This window comes from Schistocerca gregaria, chromosome 1 (genome assembly GCF_023897955.1).
Source record: "Schistocerca gregaria isolate iqSchGreg1 chromosome 1, iqSchGreg1.2, whole genome shotgun sequence".
NCBI lineage: Eukaryota > Metazoa > Arthropoda > Insecta > Orthoptera > Acrididae > Schistocerca > Schistocerca gregaria.
Genome location: NC_064920.1, coordinates 825185901 through 825208565, shown reverse-complemented (window position 1 = coordinate 825208565; position 22665 = coordinate 825185901). Strand labels below are relative to the sequence as shown.

The following is a 22665-nucleotide window of genomic DNA, read 5'->3' as shown; positions in this document are numbered from 1 at the left end:
ACGATCATATCGTCTGTCGTCATGTCGGTAGTTCCTATAGTTTCTTTCTTGTCGGTTAAGTGGTGGAGAATTTCTCCCTGAATTATCACTGCGCGGTGGACCCTTGCGTCTGAAATTACTCTGTCTCCCGTGATAATAATAGTTCTGGTTGCCATATTGTCTGTTTCTATGATTGTTTGTGTAATATTCATTACTACGGAAATGCGATCTTTCTATGTAACTATTAGTCTGCCAGTGGTTGTCATTTGGGTGGTGTCTGTTTTGGTCACGATTTATGTTCTAAGAATAGCCTTGTCGTGTCCAGTTATTGTTTCTTTCATCGCGGAATTGCGACGGATGTGACCTGTAGTGATTGTTTTCCTGTTTTCGCATCCTGTGACTGTCTGTGTCAATTTCTAATTCTTGTAAGAGTCCCTGAAAATCTTCAATGTCGTCTTTGCAACGTCCTGCCAAAATAATATGTCGTAAATGTTCAGGTAATTTAGTTAAGCAAATGCGGATGAGTTCTGAGGGGCTGTATGGGTTTGCAAGATACTGATTCTTATGTAACATGTCTTCGAAATATTTGAAAAGATTGGAAAATTCAGATTATTCGAAATGTTTCATCATTATGATGCTATGTTTTACTCGGCCTTATGTAGCTTGAGACCAATATGCTGAGAGGAAGGCATGATAAAATTCTCCTTCACTGTGACAATCGTGAATGACCGATTGCATTCTTACAGCTGGTTCAGTCTCCAAGTAGCCACACATAAATTCTAATCTGTGCTCTAATGACCAGTTGGGAGGAAAAAAATGAGAGAATTGATGGAGCCACGCTTGTGGATGAAAGTCGTTGCCAGAATTCTTAAATGTTTTGAATTTACGTGCAGTAATGAACAGCTTATAGTCAAAATCATCGTGTCGGCGGGTAGCATATCGGTCATTGTTACGTCGTGTCGGCGGTTCCATCTCAAAATTCGGTGCACCTTGCCAATTTCTTTCATAATTTCCGAAATGCCCTGTGTTATTATTTTGTGGCTTTTCCGTATTTCTAAGTTCCTCTTCCCGTGTTGGAGCGCGAGTGTCCTCTGAAATACGTAATTCTTGTATTACCTGTGTCAGCTGATCTTGTACTTCCCGGATTTATCTTTGGTGTTGCGTATTAATTTGATTCTGATTTTGTTTGAATTTCCTAATTTGTTCGCAGTCTTTTGTATCATTCAGATCATCATCTACCTTTGCAGATAAGTTAATGAACTGATCCGAAAGTTCGGCTACTTTCTCCGATAGTGTACTTATTTCCTCAGTGTGTTTTTCTGAACCAAATTTCAGAGTGTCCATTTGTGTTGAAATCGTATCTACTGTGTCCTTCAAGTTTTGCTGAGTTTTTGCAAGTTGCGTAACCGAATCGGTAGATGCAACTGAGTCAATTTTGGCTTGAAAGGTCTCATGATTTTCATGAACAGTAGTTTGCAGTTCTTTTATGGCTGCTTCGTGATTCTGTAATGCATTTTCATGTCGCGAAAAAATAGTTTGAAAATGCTCACAAATTTGTTTTTTTACGTCATTACAGACTTTTTGACATTTCGGTTCAATGTTATGTAACTCAGTAGTTAAATCTTCACGTGTTTGTTCAAGTGTGGTGTCTAACTTCCGAAGATTTTGTTCCATTGTGTCTAGCTTTTGAAGCTTTTGCTGTGTTTGTCTCTGATTTTGTTTCATTTGTTGCATTAAATGCAATAATAATGTATTAGTGTCTGGAATCTGTTCCTCTATGCTTTTCGGCAGTGCATTTGCACCGGCAACATTCACGTTTTAACAAGCAGAAAATGTGTCTTGACTTATTAGAGAAAACGGTGAGGACGCAAAACCTGAATGTACAGTATTTGCAAGATTGTGTCCTGTCATTTCGGATTCCTGACGCGAGCTGTTGCCGACCGATCGATCAATAATGCTTCCCTGTTCACTAATTGTTTCACTGCCTACACCATTATTTGCAGCCCGCTGCATTTCTCTATGCACAATTACCAAATTACTACTTTGAACATTAGTTAATTTATTACACGGTGGCGCTAACACACTGCTTTCGTCTTCACTGTCATTTCTCAGTTTACTTTGTAGCCTAGTATTACGTTTTTCACACGCCATTATTGTCACAATATTTCACACGACAACACAGAAAAACACAACTTGAAGAGCAAAAATAAGAGAACACATTGACATAGGAAATAATATCTAGTTAATTGCAAGCGCAGCTGCGAAATACTTGGTGCAAATCTACATGTATGCTACAACTCTTTTATTGTACAACAATGAAAGACTACAACTACAAAGGAGATTCTCTCTACATTTACGCGCTAGCAATAAACAAAATCTACACTGATTACACAAACTACAAGAAAAAAATCAGAAGATTCCAGTGAGGTATCCTCGGCTAAGGGTCAACATATGAAACGTCCCCTTAGAAAAATTATACAAGACTGTGCTTAAATTGACACACAATATGTTTTAGCGCAACGCAATCTGACTTTCAGTAATCCCTACAAGAGAATGGCCCTGACTAAGATTAACCTATGTTGTTGTTGTGGTCTTCAGTCCTGAGACTGGTTTGATGCAGCTCTCCATGCTACTCTATCCTGTGCAAGCTTCTTCATCTCCCAGTATCTACTGCAACCTACATCCTTCTGAATCTGCTTAGTGTACTCATCTCTCGGTCTCCCTCTACGATTTTTACCCTCCACACTGCCCTCCAATGCTAAATTTGTGATCCCTTGATGCCTCAAAACATGTCCTACCAACCGATCCCTTCTTCTAGTCAAGTTGTGCCACAAACTTCTCTTCTCCCCAATCCTATTCAATACCTCCTCATTAGTTACGTGATCTATCCACCTTATCTTCAGTATTCTTCTGTAGCACCACATTTCGAAAGCTTCTATTCTCTTCTTGTCCAAACTTGTTATCGTCCATGTTTCACTTCCATACATGGCTACACTCCAAACAAATATTTTCAAAAATGACTTCCTGACACTTAAATCTATATTCGATGTTAACAAATTTCTCTTCTTCAGAAACGCTTTCCTTGCCATTGCCAGTCTACATTTTATATCCTCCTTACTTCGACCATCATCAGTTATTTTACTTCCTAAATAGCAAAACTCCTTTACTACTTTAAGTGTCTCATTTCCTAATCTAATTCCCTCAGCATCACCCGATTTAATTGGACTACATTCCATTATCCTCGTTTTGCTTTTGTTGATGTTCATCTTATATCCTCCTTTCAAGACACTGTCCATTCCGTTCAACTGCTCTTCCAAGTCCTTTGCCGTCTCTGACAGAATTACAATGTCATCGGCGAACCTCAAAGTTTTTACTTCGTCTCCATGAATTTTAATACCTACTCCAAATTTTTCTTTTGTTTCCTTTACTGCTTGCTCAATATACAGATTGAATAACATCGGAGAGAGGCTACAACCCTGTCTCACTCCTTTCCCAACCACTGCTTCCCTTTCATGCCCCTCGACTCTTATGACTGCCATCTGGTTTCTGTACAAATTGTAAATAGCCTTTAGCTCCCTGTATTTTACCCCTGCCACCTTTAGAATTTGAAAAAGAGTATTCCAGTCAACATTGTCAAAAGCTTTCTCTAAGTCTACAAATGCTAGAAACGTAGGTTTGCCTTTCCTTAATCTTTCTTCTAAGATAAGTCGTAAGGTCAGTATTGCCTCACGTGTTCCAACATTTCGACGGAATCCAAACTGATCCTCCCCGAGGTCCGCATCTACCAGTTTTTCCATTCATCTGTAAAGAATTCGCGTTAGTATTTTGCAGCTGTGACTTATTAAACTGATAGTTCGGTAATTTTCACATCTGTCAGCACCTGCTTTCTTTGGGATTGGAATTATTATATTCTTCTTGAAGTCTGAGGGTATTTCGCCTGTCTCATACATCTTGCTCACCAGCTGGTAGAGTTTTGTCATGACTGGCTCTCCCAAGGCCATCAGTAGTTCTAATGGAATGTTGTCTACTCCGGGGGCCTTGTTTCGACTCAGGTCTTTCAGTGCTCTGTCAAACTCTTCACGCAGTATCTTGCCTCCCATTTCGTCTTCATCTACATCCTCTTCCATTTCCATAATATTGTCCTCAAGTACATCACCCTTGTATAAACCTTCTATATACTCCTTCCACCTTTCTGCCTTCCCTTCTCTGCTTAGAACTGGGTTGCCATCTGAGCTCTTGATATTCATACACGTGGTTCTCTTCTCTCCAAAGGTCTCTTTAATTTTCCTGTAGGCAGTATCTATCTTACCCCTAGTGAGATAAGCTTCTACAACCTTACATTTGTCCTCTAGCCATCCCTGTTTAGCCATTTTGCACTTCCTGTCCATCTCATTTTTGAGACGTTTGTATTCCTTTTTGCCTGCTTCACTTACTGCATTTTTATATTTTCTCCTTTCATCAATTAAATTCAATATTTCTTCTGTTACCCAAGGATTTCTAGCAGCCCTCGTCTTTTTACCTACTTGATCCTCTGCTGCCTTCACTACTTGATCCCTCAGAGCTACCCATTCTTCTTCTACTGTATTTCTTCCCCTATTCCTGTCAATTGTTCCCTTATGCTCTCCCTGAAACTCTGTACAACCTCTGGTTCTTTCAGTTTATCCAGGTCCCATCTCCTTAATTTCCCACATTTTTGCAGTTTCTTCAGTTTTAATCTACAGGTCATAACCAATAGATTGTGGGCAGAGTCCACATCTGCCCCTGGAAATGTCTTACAACTTAAAACCTGGTTCCTAAATCTCTGTCTTACCATTATATAATCTATGTGATACCTTTTAGTATCTCCAGGGTTCTTCCACGTATACAACCTTCTTTCATGATTCTTAAACCAAGTGTTACCTATGATTAAGTTGTGCTCTGTACAAAATTCTACTAGGCGGCTTCCTCTTTCATTTCTTAGCCCCAATCCATATTCACCTACTATGTTTCCTTCTCTCCCTTTTCCTACACTCGAATTCCAGTCACCCATTACTATTAAATTTTCGTCTCCCTTCACTATCTGAATAATTTCTTTCATTTCATCGTACATTTCTTCAATTTCTTCGTCATCTGCAGAGCTAGTAGGCATATAAACTTGTACTACTGTAGTAGGTGTGGGCTTCGTATCTATCTTGGCCACAATAATGCGTTCACTATGCTGTTTGTAGTAGCTTACCCGCATTCCTATTTTCCTATTCATTATTAAACATACTCCTGCATTACCCCTATTTGATTTTGTGTTTATAACCCTGTAGTCACCTGACCAGAAGTCTTGTTCCTCCTGCCACCGAACTTCACTAATTCCCACTATATCTAACTTTAACCTATTCATTTCCCTTTTTAAATTTTCTAACCTACCTGCCCGATTAAGGGATCTGACATTCCACGCTCCGATCCGTAGAACGCCAGTTTTCTTTCTCCTGATAACGACATCCTCCTGAGTAGTCCCCGCCCGGAGATCCGAAAGGGGGACTATTTTACCTCCGGAATATTTTACCCAAGAGGATGCCATCATCATTTAATCATACAGTAAAGCTGCATGTCCTCGGGAAAAATTACGGCTGTAGTTTCCCCTTGCTTTCAGCCGTTCGCAGTACCAGCACAGCAAGGCCGTTTTGGTTAATGTTGCAAGGCCATATCAGTCAATCATCCAGAGTGTTGCCCCTGCAACTACTGAAAAGGCTGCTGCCCCTCTTCAGGGATATGTTTCACAAATCACTTACCTCACAAAAATCTTCGTTACTCGAACTACTGCAATACAGCGAGCGCCACTACTGCCAGCTAACTAAAAGATTCCAACTACGGAAGTCTCTAACTACTGATAGGCACATTTAGCAAATGAAAGATTTTAATACAGAACAAACAATGTATTTACCTTAATAGTCATAATATATATATCAGTTCACGACACCAATTCTTACAAATTTCAAAACTCCGCCATCTCTCTCCCCACGTCCACCACTGCTGGCGGCTCACCTCCGACTGCGTAACGCTACGCGCTGTTAGCATCCAGCTGCCGCTGGCCAACACTACAATGGCAGACAACAATGCAAACCAGCCACAGACTGCACAAGGCACAGCCAGTGATTTTCATACAGAGCGCTACGTGGCGGCGGCGTTACCAATAAAAAAACCTAAACAGCCTACTTACACTTGTACTTGTGCATTCATATGATCTGATGCAAACTGTGTTTTTTCCAACTAGGGTGCAGGGTAACATTAGCACAGTCATAGACAATATTTTTATTCATTCTTGATTACTAGATGGGCATTCTGTTAGTAAAAGGGTGAATGGCCTTTCAGACCATGATGCACAAATTTCAACACTAAAAGGTTTTTGTACTCTAACCAATGTCGTATTTAATTACAAACTACGTAGGAAAGTTAATCCAACAGCAATAGAGAGTTTTTCAAAACTTGTCAAGAAACAGAAGTGGCAAGATGTTTATAGTGCCGATAATATAGATGATAAATACAGTGCTTTCCATAACACATTTCTCATGCTCTTTGAGAGTTGCTTTCCATTAGAACGTTCTAAACGGGGTACTAGCAGTAATGGACAGTCCGGTTGGCTGACTAGTGGGATAAGGATATCATATAGAACAAAGCGGGAATTATATCAAAATGTTAGAAGTAGTCACAATCAAACTACAGTAGCCCATTACAAACAGTATTGTAAGGTGCTTAAAAATGTTATTAGCAAGGCAAAAAGTATGTGGTATGCAAATAGAATAGCTAGTTCACTTGATAAAATTAAAGCCATATGGTCAGTTGTGAAGGAAGTGTCTGGTCAGTAGCACAAGGTTGACGATATAAAGTCAGTTAGCAGTAATAATATTTCTGTTACTAATAAATCAGATATATGTGCAGTATTTAACAACCATTTTCTGAGCATTGCTGGTGAATTAAACAAAAATTTAGTATCTACAAGAAATCATATAAATTTCTTAGCAAATGCCTTTCCGAGATTGACGTCTGAAATACTCCTCTGTGATGCAGACAAGAAGGCGATTGAGACAATAACCAAATCACTGAAGACTAAGGACTCTCATGGTTGTGATGGAGTGTCTAGTAGAATATTAAAGTACTGTGCTCCACATGTTAGCCCTGTATTTAGCCATATTTGTAATTTTTCCTTTAGGAATGGTCAGTTTCCTGAGCGATTAAACTACTCAGTAGTAAAGCAGCTTTATAAAAATGGAGAAAGGGATAACGTAGATAATTTTAGACCTATTTCTATGCCATCAGTGTTTGCAAAAGTTATCGAAAAGGCTGTGTATGTAAGGTTAATTGATCATTTTATATCACACGATTTGCTATCAAATGTACAGTTCGGCTTTAGAAGTCGTTTGACAACTGAAAATGCTATATTCTCTTTTCTCTGTGAGGTACTGTATGGGCTAAACTAGAAGTTTCGAACACTTGACGTATTTTTTGATCACACAATATTGCTCCAGAAGTTGGACCATTACGTAATAAGGGAAGTAGCTCACAATTGGTTCACCTCTTACTTTAGCAACAGGCAGCAAAAGGTCATTATTCATTGTTGATAACGTCTGTAATGTGGGATCTGAGTGGGGTACTGTCAAGTGGGGAGTGCCCCAGGAATCAGTGTTGGGGCTGCTCCTGTTCCTTATTTATATAAATGATATACCCTCTAGTATGATGGGTAACTCTAAAATATTTTTGTTTGCTGATGACACTAGCTTCGTAGTAAAGGATGTTGTGTGCAACATTGACTCGGTTTCAAGTAGAGCAGTAAATGACCTCAGTTCATGGCTTGTAGAAAATAAACTAACGTTAAATCACAGTAAGACTCAGTTTTTACAGTTCCTAACACACAATTCAACAAAACCTAACGTTTTAATCTCACAGAACGGGCATATGATTAGTGAAATTGAACAGTTCAAATTCCTAGGTGTTCCGATAGATAGCAAGCTGTGGTGGAAAGCCCACGTTTAGGATATTGTTCAAAGACTTAATACTGCCATTTTCACTATTCGAACGGTATCGAAAGTGAGTGATACTTCGACACGTAAATTAGTCTACTTTGCTTATTTTTATTCACTTATGTTGTATGGTATTATGTTTTGGGGTAACTCTTCCCATTCTAGAAGGATATTTTTGGCTCAGAAACGGGCGGTTCGGCAATAAGTGGTGTGAGTTCACGAACCTCTTGGTGACTTCTGTTCACGAGTCTGGGTATTTTGACATTGACCTCTCAATATGTATATTCCTTATTGTCGTTTCTTGTTACCAATATTAGTTTATTTCCAAGAATAAGCAGCTTTCATTCGGGTAATACTCGGCAGAAATCAAACCTCAATTTGGATTGGACTTCCTTAACTCTTGTGCAAAAAGGTGTGCAGTATACTGCTGCATCCATTTTCAATAAGCTGCCACTCGAATTCAAAAATCTTAGCAGTAGTCCACGCGCTTTCAAATCGAAACTCAAGAGTTTCCTTGTGGGTCACTCCTTCTATTTTGTCAAGGAGTTCCTTGAAAAACTAAGATGATTCTCATTGTACTGCTGATAGCGTTTGCTTAAACTTATGGACTGATTTTCTTTCAGGTTCATGAACATTTATTTTTATCTGTTATTACTTTTTATGTTGTAAGTTCATGTACTGACACGTTCCATGACCTTGGAGATTTGCTCCTCAATTTGGTCCTACGGAACTTGACATTTAAATAAATAAACAATTTTATTGATTCCTGAGGATCACTAACTACCGACGTCCGAAGCACTCTTTTAAAACACTAACTCCACCCCACATGGCCCACGTCTTCTGTTATCTTCGCAAGGGCTGCTGGCACACTCTTGGTTCCTCTGCTCCTAAACTCCCCAGGGAATTATTTAACACTCAGCCCTTTCACCTTTCGGGATCAGAACGTACACATCTCCACTGGTGATTCCCTGCTCTCATTAACAGCATTTATGTAAGCTGCAGCTTCCTGCCAGGAATTCCAGAAGTTTCTCTCCAACAGCTGTTGGAAAACTTCTGCCGTCCTGGAAAGCCACAAGCGTTTAACCTGGCTTAGTGGGGTGAGACCACAAATCTATTAGACAGATTATATCTGGAGAACAGCCTCCATTCCCCAGATTACGGAAAACCAGCCCTAGCGTTCGCGTTTGCAACCAGCATGACCCGATAGTCGCGGCCATTGAATGATATGCTACCATCAGACGTGTTATGCTTTCGGGGACTTATGCCTTTGCTGAAACATTGACTTCCACCGTCAATATGACATCAGTTTCAGTCGTTGGTTTCATTTTAAAAGCGCGTTTGAAACTTCAAAAGGAGGCATCAGGCACTGCTTTGTCGATGTTGTAGGATAATCATTTCAATGAGATACTCCCAGTACACTCTTGGCACTGAGGAATATAAAAAGTTGAAATTCTGAACATTTAGTATTTCCTGGTGTCAATTGTCGTGTTGTCAACGTCACACCAGCGGGCGTTTCACAATACCTGCAAGAAACTAATCGAAAGATCTAGCAACACTGCTTCTATCTATACACTTTTAAAGCAATGCTAATTCACAATCTTCTACGATCCAATGGCGTTCAGTTGTTCAGTTTTGTCACTATAAAAATTACAATGCTTCTTCTTGACGATGTAAAAAAGTTGTGAGTGAATAATGCTCTCTGAATTTTCTGTACTAGTTCATCTGCGGATTCCCTAAGACATTTAAGACTATAGTGGATAGTGGACGCCAATATAGTGATCGTCTGGACGTCAGATACGTTTTCTATACAGTTAAGTGCTGTAGTGCGCGAACTAACATACACTACTGGCCATTAAAATTGCTACACCAAGAAGAAATGCAGATGATAAATGGGTATTCATTGGACTAGAACTGACATGTGATTACATTTTAATGCAATTTGGGTGCATAGATAGTGAGAAATCAGTACCCAGAAAACCACCTCTGGTCGTAATAACGGCCTTGATACGCCTGGGCATTGAGTCAAACAGAGCTTGGATGGCGTGTACAGGTACAGCTGCCCATGCTGCGTCAACACGATACCACAGTTCATCAAGAGTAGTGACTGGCGTATTGTGACGAGTCAGTAGCTCGGCCACCATTGACCAGACGTTTTCAATTGGTGAGAGATCTGAAGAATGTGCTGGCCAGGGCAACAATCGATCATTTTCTGTATCCAGAAAGGCCCGTACAGGACCTGCAACATGCGGTCGTGCATTACTCTGCTGAAATGCAGTGTTTCGCAGGAATCCAAGGAAGGGTAGAACCACGGGTCGTAACACATCTGAAATGTAACGTCCACTGTTCAAAGTGCCGTCAATGTGAACAAGAGGTGACCGAGACGTGTAACCAATGGCACCCCATACCATCACGCTGGGTGATACGCCAGTCAGTATGGCGATGACGAATACACGCTTCCGCAGTGCGTTCACCGCGATGTCGCCAAACACGGATGCGACCATTATGATGCTGTAAACAGAACCTGGATCATCCGAGAAAATGACGTTTTGCCATTCGTGCACCAAGGTTCGTCAATGAGTACACCATAGCAGGTGCTCCTGTCTGTGATGCAGCGTCAAGGGTAACCGCAGCCATGGGCTCCGAGCTGACAGTCCATGCTGCTGCAAACGTCGTCGAACTGTTCGTGCAGATGGTCGTTGTCTTGCAAACGTCCCCACCTGTTGACTCAGGGATCAAGACGTAGCTGCATGATCCGTTACAGCCATGCGGATAAGAAGCCAGTCATCTCGTCTGCTAGTGATACAAGGCCACTGGGATGCAGCATGGCGTTCCGCATTACCCTCCTGAACCCACCGATTCGATATTCTGCTAAGAGTCATTGGCTATTGACCAACGCGAGCAGCAATGTCGCTATAAGATATACCACAATCGCGACAGGCTACAATCCGACCTCTATCAAAGTCGGAAACGTGATGGTACGCATGTCTCCTCCTTACACGAGGCATCACAACATTTCACCAGGCAACGCCGGTCAACTGCTGTTTGTGTATGAGAAATCGTTTGTAAACTTCCCTCATGTCAGCACATTGTAGGTGTCGCCTCCGTTGCCAACCTTGAGTGAATGCTCTGAAAAGCTAATCATTTGCATGTCACAGCATCTTCTTCCTGTCGGTTAAGTTTCGCGTCTGTAGCACGTCATCTTCGTGGTGCAGCAATTTTAATGACCAGTAGTGTAATTATCTACTGAAGATCAAAGTAAGTAATTGATTATAGTGAAAACTATCTAAGGAACGGAACTCGGTAAATATTACTCGTTGACAAACAGTGTCCTTTCCACAGACTAAGTAAGGGCTTTTAGATTCAAGGCAGTAGAAGTGTTGGAAAAGCTTCGTGGAATAGAAGAGATGCAGATGCTTTATGCTTGTTGAAACAGATTGCTTGCTGACATTCAAAGTCACAAAATTTAATTTAATTTGACAAATCAGCGAAATATGTCTATATTGTTTCCTTATACAGTATGGAATCATTGAGCCGTGACAGTAAAAAAAACTAAGGACATCCATTCAAAGCAATTTAAGATTGAACAATTACATAATTATGTTTGTTGGAAACTCAAGGACTACCACATTCCCGGAAAGAATCACAATCAACGCTTACAAAACGGCAGGTGTGGCTACAGCATTTTTAATATAATTTTAGTTTTGTGCAGTTTCAGGCGCACTGCTTTCGCTGGTACGGCTGCGTACACACGACTTGGCTTTTCGTCTTTCTTTGTCACACGGTCATAATAGCGACAATTACTGTAAATATGGCATGGTACTAACGGTTGGAATATCTCATAGGTAGAACGTGCCTGTAGGCCACACGTGTGTGTAATGTTGTATCTAAGAGTTTTATGCGGGTGGCTCTGATGAATGCTTGTCTAATGACATGTTGTGTTTATGTCGTTCTTGCTGAAAGAGAATAGAAGTACGAGTCTGATATTCGATGCTGAAGCACACCACATTCCGCTTGAATGGCAGCAAGAGGTTCACACATAGTTTGAAAGTCCGTGTGGAGATCACCAAGAACAGTTTCATATACTCTTACTCCACCAAACATCCCGAGGAAGTTTGTAATCTAGTCCAAAAGTGTGATAATCAGGCTCCATAAGCCATGACCATAGCTTCCTTGACAGGCTAAGTACTGATGGCTCAAACAGTTTCTATAGAGAGTGTCAATTTTAACTGAAGACATTCAAATATGTGGAAAACTACATATCGGACCAAAAAAAGGTGTTCCAATTTATTTGTCTCAAAAGGGGACTTACAACGACACCATACACGGCCCGCCACCCCAACCCGTGCGTGAGTGGCTTTCAAATCTTCTGCGGGAATCCCCTTTTTTTATTGCAGATTATGATTCTGTAGTGAAAGCTGCACATGTTTTGCCTGAAGCATTTTCTTCGTTTCGCTATAGATGGCGCTGTAATCGGAGGAACAAAAATGTAAACACCGTCGTAATTCACGAAATGCTACTCAATGGCCCTCGAAGCATTCAGAGACTCGTGGAACCCCACCTCCATGCTGCAAGGGTATTACAAGCCAGGATTTCATAACTTCTAATACTAAGTGTATTCAAGTTGGCAATACAACGTTTGAACCCTTACTCCCATTGGAAAAGTAGATTAGGGTTCGCCTCGAGCCATGGATGCAGTGGCGCGTTGAGTAGTCCCCTGTTCGATACGTCATGTCGGAGGAATACAGCGTCACGAATGGGGTTTCCTATTAGAAGTTATGATATATTGCCGTGGAATCTTAATCTGCAGTAAAAAAAGGGGGTTCCCACTGAAGATTTCAAAGCTGCCCCCACCACCTTGATGGGATGGAGTGTCGAGTGTGGTATCATTGGATGTACCAGTCCGCGACAAAGCAATTGGAATTATAACTTTTTTTGAAGCAATATGTAGTTTTTGAGATATTTCAATGTGTTCAATTAAAAAGAACCCCTTGTAGAAGGACCAGAACAGAACATCTTAGAGTCAAACTCACCGGCGTGCATTAGCGCTCCCGCTACTGAGTGGGATTCTAACGGTACTGGTAACAAATGTGTTAGCAGGCCTTAGTTTAGTTTACCAGTGAATTCCGTATCTGTCATTACATTACATGCAATACGTTCAGACAAGTGTAGTAGATATGTGGCTGTTGTCGCAGACGAATTATTTTATGAAACAGATCTGATGACGACCATTAAAGACCAAAACCGGGAATCTGATAACAAACAGTTTGTGATCATAGTCGTAAATTGAAGGAAACAAATCAACTTTGTCAGGTGCTGATAATACCGGGTGATCAAAAAGTCAGTATAAATTTGAGAACTTAATAAACCACGGAATAATGTAGATAGAGAGGTAAAAATTGACACACATGCTTGGAATTACATGGGGCTTTATTAGAACAAAAAAAAAAAAAAAAGCTGGACGCTTGAAAGATCTCTTGCGCTCGTCGTTTGGTGATGATCGGGTGCTCAGCCGCCACTTTCGTCATGCTAGACAAACTTGTAGCTAAAACATGACACATGCGTGTGACCTGTAGGCACAATCTACCTAGACATAGTTTTCCAGATACTTGAATGTCTTCAGTTAAAATTGACACACTGTATAGAAACTGTTTCAGCCATCAGCCTGTCAATGTGACCAAGTCATGGAATAGCGGCGTGCACATATACAGAGGGCTGTCCTATCATGTACACGCGGTATAAAAGGGCAGTGCATTGGCGGAATGGTCATTTGCACTCAGGCGATTCATGTGAAAAGACTTCAGACATGATTATAGCCGCAAAACGGGAATTAACATATTTTGAACGCATAATGGCAGTTGGGGCCAGGCGCATGGGAAATTCTGTTTCGGAAATATTCCAAGATTCGCAGTGTCAAGAGTGAGATGACAATGCGAAATGTCAGGCGGTATCTCTACCACGGATAACAAACTGGGCGACGGCCTACACTTAACGAGGGAGAGACACGGGGTTTGTTTAGAATTGTCAGTGCTAACAGACAAGCAAAACTGTATGAAATAAGCGGAGAAATCAATCTGGGACGTACGACAAACGTGTCTTTAAGCGCAATGCGGTGAAATCTAGCGTTATGGGCTATGGCGATAGACGACCGAAGTGAGTGCCTTTGTTAAAAGAACGACATCACCTGTGGCGCTACTCCTGTGCTCGAGATCATATCAATTATACCCTAGGCACCTGGAAAACGGTGGCCTGATCAGATGATAACCAATTTCAGATGATAAGATCTGATTGTAGGGTTCGAAGGTGGTGCAGACCCCACATAGCAAAGGCCCCTTCAACAAGGCATTGTAGAAGCTGATGGTGGGTCCATAACGGTATGGGCCGTGTTTACGTCGATGGACCTGGTTCTCTGGTCCAACTAAACCCATCATTGACTGGAAATAGTTATGTTCGTCTACTTGGAGACCATTTACAGCCATTCATGAACTTCATGTGACCAAAAAATGATGGAATTTTTATGGATGGGAATGTGTCGTGTCAGCAGGCCGCAATTGTTCACGTTTGATTTGAAGAACATTCTGGACAATTCGAGTGAATAGTTTGCCATCCACATGAGTCCCACCGAACATTTACGGGCCACAATAGACAGGTCAGTTCGTGTACAAAATACAGCACCGGCAACACTCGCGCAATTATTGTCGGATACAGAGGCAGCATGGCTCAATATTTATGCAGGGGACTTGCAACGACATGTTGAATCCGTGCGAAGTCGAGTCGTTGCCCTACACCGAGAAAAGGAGGGCCGACACAATATTAAGAGGTATCCTATCACTTTTGTCGCCCTCTGTATAACGCCACTAAATATTTGGGCCCATTACGCTATCTACGCGGTTGTTGGCATTGGTTCAATTCTGAAAATGTCCACATCAAATGGCGAGGAATCGTGAGTGAATAGTTTTATTTATCGACAACAGCCTCTCAACTCGGAAGTCTTGACAGAAGTAAACATTGGCTGTAATACTACTAACCTAACCTTCCTTGTATTATCAGGTGTTTGTGTTATTTAGTCCAGTCACTGTCAAAATAGTCCTCGACAGCATGATAAGGTGTGGAGCTCCCGCTGCGAGCTGGTGACGTGCGCGCACGTGTTGCAGGTGGACGTGGCCAAGATCAACCTGCTGTACGGCTGCCGCAACACGCTGGTGAGGCCGGCCACGCAGCCGCCTCCGCGCCCTGGTGAGTACCCTCAGTGTTCCTGGCTGCTGGCCTGATGGTGAGCTCGCCCTACAGACGCCTTCCTCTGTTCCAGCAGTCTGCACCGACGACGATCTCTTCTGCAACCATTGGCCGCCCTTCGAGCAGTGCCTGCTCCACAGCTCCATCTGGATGAAGATGCGCTGCTTGCTCTCCTGAGGCTCCTGCGGTCAGTCTACAACTTTAAGTGATCCTCTTTCCAAAAATATAAGAAGTTCTTGCAGTTTTTATCAACATTTACATACTGTTTTACCTCATAAGTGTGGTAATGTAGTACATCGAAAAGTTACAGAAAGAGCGGTCCCCCACCACCCGAAACAGAATTTGATGAACATTATTAGCGTAAGATAAGTACTCATTTTTTCGTTGTTGAGAATGTTTGCTTGTCGCCTTGGTAGGAGATGACTTTGTCTTCAGGCTGTTTATTCTTCAATGAAAACGCTATTCTTTGACAATTCTTCACATTCTGTTGCACATCTGTCTGGTCACAAAAGGAAAACGTACCATTCACATTATTGCACATAAGAGAAATTCCTGCGCAACACTTTTCAGAACAGAAGACATATTACTGTCGCTCACATACAAAAGATAAAAAAGCGAATTGCAGACACTCGACTGGACTGATTGCTATGGGCAACTGACTATGGGCTGACTCCCACTGGCTACTCTCTCTTTTGGAACACATTCAGTTCTATACAATACAGCATTGTTTTCCAGTATATTCTCGAAGATGTTTTATTGAAATAATGTTTTATAGCAGCATCCAGTTTTACAAACAGTAATCACCTTTAGCTTTTTATGGTAACAAAAATGTGAGAATAAAAACAATAATAATAAAACTCTCTCGCCTTGCTGCCACGTAGAGTGGTTTAAAATCCACAAGCTTTTGGCCAAATACTGCTCGGGCATTAGCAAGTGGTGACTGTCTTTGGTTGCGGCTACCGTCCTTAGACAGCCGCGCTGCCTTTTGTGACGTGACTGGTGCTCGCTCCAGCGCCATACAAGGCGATGTTTTCATTGCGTGTCTGCCGCACCTGAATCTGTCTCCCGACGGTCGGGTCCCAGACCGTGCTTAGCTGCAGGCCACCATCTTTATTGATGGCTTTGTCACAATTTTTTTTATCTCTGTCGCTTCTTTAAATACGCTGTCCCTGGAACTGCTAGTTCAGAGACATCAGTCATTATACGGACTAGTAGTTTCAGGGACAGCGTGATTAAAGAAGCGATCGAGGTAAAAATTTGTGACAAAGCCCTCATTAAAGACGGCGATCTGCAGCTAAACACGGCTTGGGACCCGCCCGGCCGTCTCAAGAGTGGGCTTCTGAATATAACAGCAACAACCAAAGGCAGTCACCACTTGGCAATGAACGAGGAGTACTTGGCCGGAATCTTGTGGATTTTAAACCACTTTACGCAGCTGGAAGTAGACAGAATTTTATCAGTACATGTGGCCGTGAAACCGTGCCTTCAAAGATGATAATGACTTATATTATATAGCGATAAAAGAGAATATACATTTCCAGATATACCCCGTAACAATGTTTGTTTACATTTTGTTATATAAAAATTTTACTTGGACATAAACTGTTTACGAAGAAGTTAACTGTGTTTTTGAAATGTAATAGTGGTTCTTTTTCTAGTGAGCAATGCAATGATATTTGGTATTAGGGAAATTAAATTCGGAAAACAAAATCCACGTGATGTTTGTTACAAATCATATAAAAAAGAAACCAAAATACATTTCTCGTAGTTCCAATCTCTTCTGGTTATATTTTTTAAGTTAGATCTATAGGATGACTACTTTTAATAATGTTAAACTTTCGCATAGTAGCATGCAAAAAATATTTCGCCAAAATATTTCGTAAATACTTCAGGGTATAGTGTACTTACGTGAAGATAATGAATCCCAGTATTTTACTTTCGAAATCAGAACAAACATTGGCGGCAGGAGATCAGGGATCACAGTTTTTGATCAATTCAGGGTGGTACGTAAGCTCGGTTGCCATAAGATCCCTGAATCTTTGTTTGTTATAAAGTGTACAGTATTTCCAGTGCAAGAAGGTGAGGATGGCCTGAGTGCTTATAGACCTCACTGCAGGTGGCGATGACGATGCGAGGTGTTTGGTAGGGCAGCAGGTATATAGAACCAGATGGACGGCCACCATAAAGTCATAGAAGCAAGGAGAACTCAATTGCATTTTTGCTCATTACGAGCAACACAGCAGCTAACGTGACGTCATTTTCCAGTCAGAGTCCAGCAGCGCAGACTGGTCCCAGAGAGTAGCGAGTGTGCTTAGCTTGATAAGCAGAACAGTCGTGATCCAATGAAATGCAGGGCCGTTTGCAAGCTTGTCAAGCCGTTTGGCGCTAATGTACGGTCAGCTCAGGGAGAACTCAAGCACAGAATCGAACTGAGCGACCACAGCATAGGATGGAAGGTTGAGTTAGCAAAGTGCGTGATCGCGGGTAGAGGTTGTGGCTAAGTGGTAAGAGTGTGTGTGTATGAACCCTGGAGCTCTGGGTCGGTGCCGTGAAGCCGGTTAAGTCAACCACCAGATAGCTCCCACCTGGAAGGCAGCCATTCGGCTCCTGGCAGCCTCAGGCATTGGCGCGCCACTTAATTTCACAACTAGCGGAGGCGCTGTCTAATAGCATGAGGCTGGATGATGCAGATCCGGTCCTCGACTGTGGTTGAGCACCTCTCGGAGCTGGTTGCAGACAATGACAGATACAGCGTAGGCCGAGCGGGTGGTATTCGTGATCGCTCGACCCCACTCTGATCTCACAGGACATTATTTTCGATCGCGTATACCCCAGGAGCAGCGCATTACCAGGAATGGTCAGAGCACAATCCGGGCCACCACCATGATGGCCTGTCCCCTGTGTCAACAGCGTTCCAGCCCCGCCAGCAGCAATGGGGGTCTTGATGTGTGGTAACTAATCTCGATTTAGCGGCAGAGCAGAGACTTTCGCAATGTCCGTACGGCCTCTCTGAAGCTTCTTCTTGCACCAGAACGTGGCGACGTCATTCTGGTTGTTTGGCTACAGGTTACAGACGCCACTTTCAAAGGAATTTGTTAAACATTAGGTATCACAAGCATTTTTGCATAACTCCTAACTACACGGAGATGGCAGACCTCATGGGATAGCGATATGCACATATCCATATGACGTAGGTATCGTGTACACAAGGCGGAGCCGTCTATTGTACACAGGTTAGTCAAATGAAGAGGCTTCTGACGTGGTTACAGTCGCACTACAGGAATTGACAGACTCTGAACGCGAAATGGTAGTTCGAGCTAGACGCATAGGACGTTCCATTTCGGAAACTGTTAGGGAATTTAATATTCCGAGATCCATAGTGTGAAGAGTGTGCCAAGAATACCAAATGTCAGGCATTACCTCTCACAACGGACAACGCATTGCTGACGGTCATTACTTAAAACCAAAGGCAGCAACGTTTGCATAGAGTTGTCAGTGCTAACAGACAAGCAAGTAAAATAACAGCAGAAATCAATGTGGGACGTGCGATGAACGTATCCGTTAGGACATTGTGGTGAAATTTGGCGTTAACAGGCTATGGTAGCAGACGACTGACACGAGCGCCTTTGCTAACTGTATGACATCGCCTGCAGCGCCTCTCCTGGGCTAGAACATCGGTTGGACACTAGAAAACAGCAGCCTCGTCAGATGACTCCCAATTTCAGTTGGCAAGAGCTGGTGGTAGAGTTCGAGTGTGACGCAGACCCCACGGAACGAAGCCATGGAGCCAAGTTGTGAACTAAGCATTATGCAAGCTTGTGATGGCGCCATAGTGTTGTGGGCTGTGTGTACGTGGAGTGGAACGGGTCCTCTGGTACAAGTGAACCGACCATTGACTGGGAATGTTTATTTGTAGCCATCCATGGACTTCATGTTCCCTAGCAACGTCGTCACGTCTTCGGGCCGCAGGGCGACCCACATCGCCTGACACGAATCCCATCGAACATAATCGAGAGGTTATTTCGTGCAAAAAATCCTGCACCGGCAACAATTTCACAATTATGGATGGCTATAGAGGCGGCATGGCTCAATATTTTTGCAGCGAAAGTCCAGAGGCTTGTTGAGTCCGAACCACGCCGAGTTGGTGCACTACGCCGGGCAGAAAGAGGCCCACCACGGTGTTGGGAGGTATTCGATGACTTTTGCCAGCTTAGTGTACATTTATTTAGTGAAAAGTGAAACATTACGAACGAAACATGACACTGGAGTAAAACAAATAGGAAATTAATATGTAACCTGTCAAATGAAAAAGAAAGTAGAGCGATAACATGTGGACTTTCAGGACTGTGCAGAGAATGAGTCACGTTATACTCAAACACACTTGGGAGAAAACAAAAAAAAAGGGAAGCAGGAACTTGAAGCGTAGGCTTCCAGTTGATGATGAGAACAGTGGACACAAAGCACAAGCACGGATGAACGGAAAAGGAAAAAAAATTAGTCGTATCCTTTTAAAGAAACCGTCTTGATATTCACCTTAAGCAGTTAAGGATACCATGGAAATCCTAAATTTAGGTGACCGGGCGGTGATTCCAATGGCATTTCCCGCAAAGAACAGACTAGTGCTGCTGCCGCTCCTCCGTCGGTTCATATACTGGGTGACGGGAAATGAGCCGAGGAAAACAAATATGTTTATCTTGGAAACTCCTGTTTATTACACTGTTGTTTCCACAGATAATAAGAACAACTCGAAGACTTGTAAAAGACTTCGATTTGAGAGCACTGAGTAGTGTGGACTCTGTCTAGAAGATACTTTATCTCCTGCCACACATTTGCAAGAACAAATGGTGCCATCAATCCTATTGTAGTTCTCTAGCAGATTTACAACGTCCACACAGTGGTTGATAAAGTACTGAAAAGTTTTAGTTTATCTTCGAAAAAACTTTCTTTTGAAAAAGTTGTACGACCCACACAAGAAGAGAGGCGGGAAGGAAAATTGTAATCATTTCTAGCAGCAGGTCGACAGGGACAGTTCTAGTAAGAACACTGATGAAAGATGTCTGATTCATGTTGTACCAGAACAGCTTCGTAGGTTCTAACGACTACTCAATAATCTCTTTTTCGCCACCAACCTCTTTTCATCATCATCATCATCATCATCATCATGACCAAATTATTCTGCAATACCCGCACTTCTGACAACAAAACACTATTTTTCAAGAATCTCCGCTCAGTGCTACAGCGTTATTGGGAAGACGTGTATGCGTGCATGTTATCACTCTGCTCGTCGACGTCGGAGCCAACGGCTTGCTGCATCAATACTCTCCCTGTCGTCCATGTACTGCCTCCTGCGGAGTACATCTAGAAGTTGTAAGGTGCGTGATCCGGGTTGTAGGGTGGATGAGGAAAAGCAGTCCAGTGAAGTTTTGTGAACTAGTCTGTGTGTGAAGACCAGTGTGGGGTCTTGCATTGTCGCAGAGAAGTTGGTTGATCGTTGCACCATGAGGAAGGACATTAAACAGAATAACCCCTTCAGAGTCCCAAACGACCATCGCCATTATTTTATCGACTGAGGGTGCGGCTTTGAATTTTTTCTTTGGAGGAGAGATAATTGGTGCCTCTCCATGCGTTACTGTTTTGTTTCCAGTTCGAAGTCGTGAACACATGTTTCATCATCGTGATGATGTTCAACAAAAAATTGTCACCATCTGCGTCGTAATGCGCTAGCAATTCCGCACAGATGGTCCTCCGTTGCTCTTTATGGTCTACTGTTAGATGGCGAGGAATCGAGATGGCACACACCTATGAATACCCCAACTGGTGGGTGAGTGTGTCAGGTGTACCAACAGACACGTCCAGTTGACTAGCGATGTGTTTGATTGTGATCCGTCCATCACCTCAACTGAGAGTGTCCGCACGTTCCAACACTGCTGGAGTCAATGTTGTGTGTGGCCAGTCGGCACGCGGGACATCTGACAGGTTTGCGATGATAACAGACGCCTCGCCTAACAACTCGCTGTGCTTTTCTTCAACGCCAGCTCACCCTAGACATTCTGCGAACGCCTATGAACATCTGCGATGCTCTGGTTTTCCGCCGAAAGAAACTCAGTGATAGCTCTCTGCTTGACACGCAGCTGCATTGCAGACGTCATTGTGATGGCTACGTTTAGTGCCACCTGTTGGCACTTCATGAAAAAATAGGGGCTGAAGCGCGAGTATTCCACCATGTACCATGTACCATAACAAATTCCGCACTTTTTCAGTCTCAAACTGGCAGAGAAAAAATAAAGTTTTACATTACTTATTGAAGGAACCTCGTAAAAGGGATATCAGAAATTATGCTAATAAGTTTCCATCCTTATAAAATATAAGTTGTTAGGAGTTTTTATGATTTTGCTGATTAAACAGACTGCTGAGTGACATCTGCAGCTGCGGCTCGTAAGGCACTGTTGAGTCATGTCGTGTTGCAGGCGTGGCGGCGGACCGGGTGTGCGTCGACGAGGTCGAGGAATCTGAGCGCTGGGCACAGCAGGGCGAGTGCGCGGCCTCCGCAGACTACATGGCCGCCTTCTGCCCCGCCGCCTGCGGCACCTGCTAGGTCCTGCCCGCGTGCACCACAAACATGACGCTCTGTACATACACAGCTGCCGTGTTACTAGTGCAAAAATGAATTATTTGTTAACAAATTGGTAACAACTGTAAGGTTGCTGTACAAGCGTGGGCTCTGAAACAAGTACATTGATTTGTTAACACAGAACTTACAATGCCACAGTGCATGCATAAGTAAACACAGCAGGCATTTGTGTTCAATATACCAAATTAATCAACTTACGATATAACAAAATAAAATTGATAAAATATAATTACTCACTCACCGGATTAAAGAATTAAAACTGCAATGGAACATCAAAGAGCAACTTACCCTAAGATACTTAAAATAACTTTGCAGAGGGGAAACTGATAATTCTGCAACAACAACACTAGGTCATCAGATACTACAACAACATCCAGCTACAACCAACACCTTAATTAAACACCAGATGCATCAACATACCCGAAAAATGCATTCTACACTGACACACAAACTGTCATTTATTTCAAGCTAGAAAGGAATTAATGAGATTTACCTGTCAGTGGGCATTGATTAACATCAATGAGGACAGTTGAAAATTTGCACCAGACTGGAATTCGAACCTGAGCCTCCTGCTGACTGGCCAGGCGCTCTGATCGCTAAGCCGTCGAGGCACAGTGGTCATCGCAACTGCGCGGTCTACCCGAGCACACCTCCCGTCAGACTCGACTTCTCAACTTATCCATACACTACTGACGTAGTGTGTCTGCCCATAATCCTCATTACTCGCGGCGTTTCACTTAAGGTATCATTGGCCAGCCTCACCATAATTGTACAGCATGTACATAATGTCCGGGAACACTTACAGTTATTTATTGCACAAGAACTAAACATTGT

At 42.6% G+C, this 22665-nt stretch overlaps 1 protein-coding gene across 1 annotated transcript in view; it reads left to right on the top strand.

Moving 5' to 3' along the window:
- The window catches only part of LOC126271634 (hatching enzyme 1.2-like), a 126000-nt gene extending 104046 nt beyond the window's left edge, over window positions 1-21954 (top strand). The window contains exons 10-12 of the mRNA XM_049974168.1: window positions 15119-15200; window positions 15274-15387; window positions 21668-21954. Coding sequence (XP_049830125.1) covers window positions 15119-15200; window positions 15274-15377 — 186 coding nt within the window. The 3' untranslated portion in view covers window positions 15378-15387; window positions 21668-21954. The remainder of the gene's footprint in view (window positions 1-15118; window positions 15201-15273; window positions 15388-21667) is intronic.
- The last annotated feature ends 711 nt before the right edge of the window (window positions 21955-22665 follow it).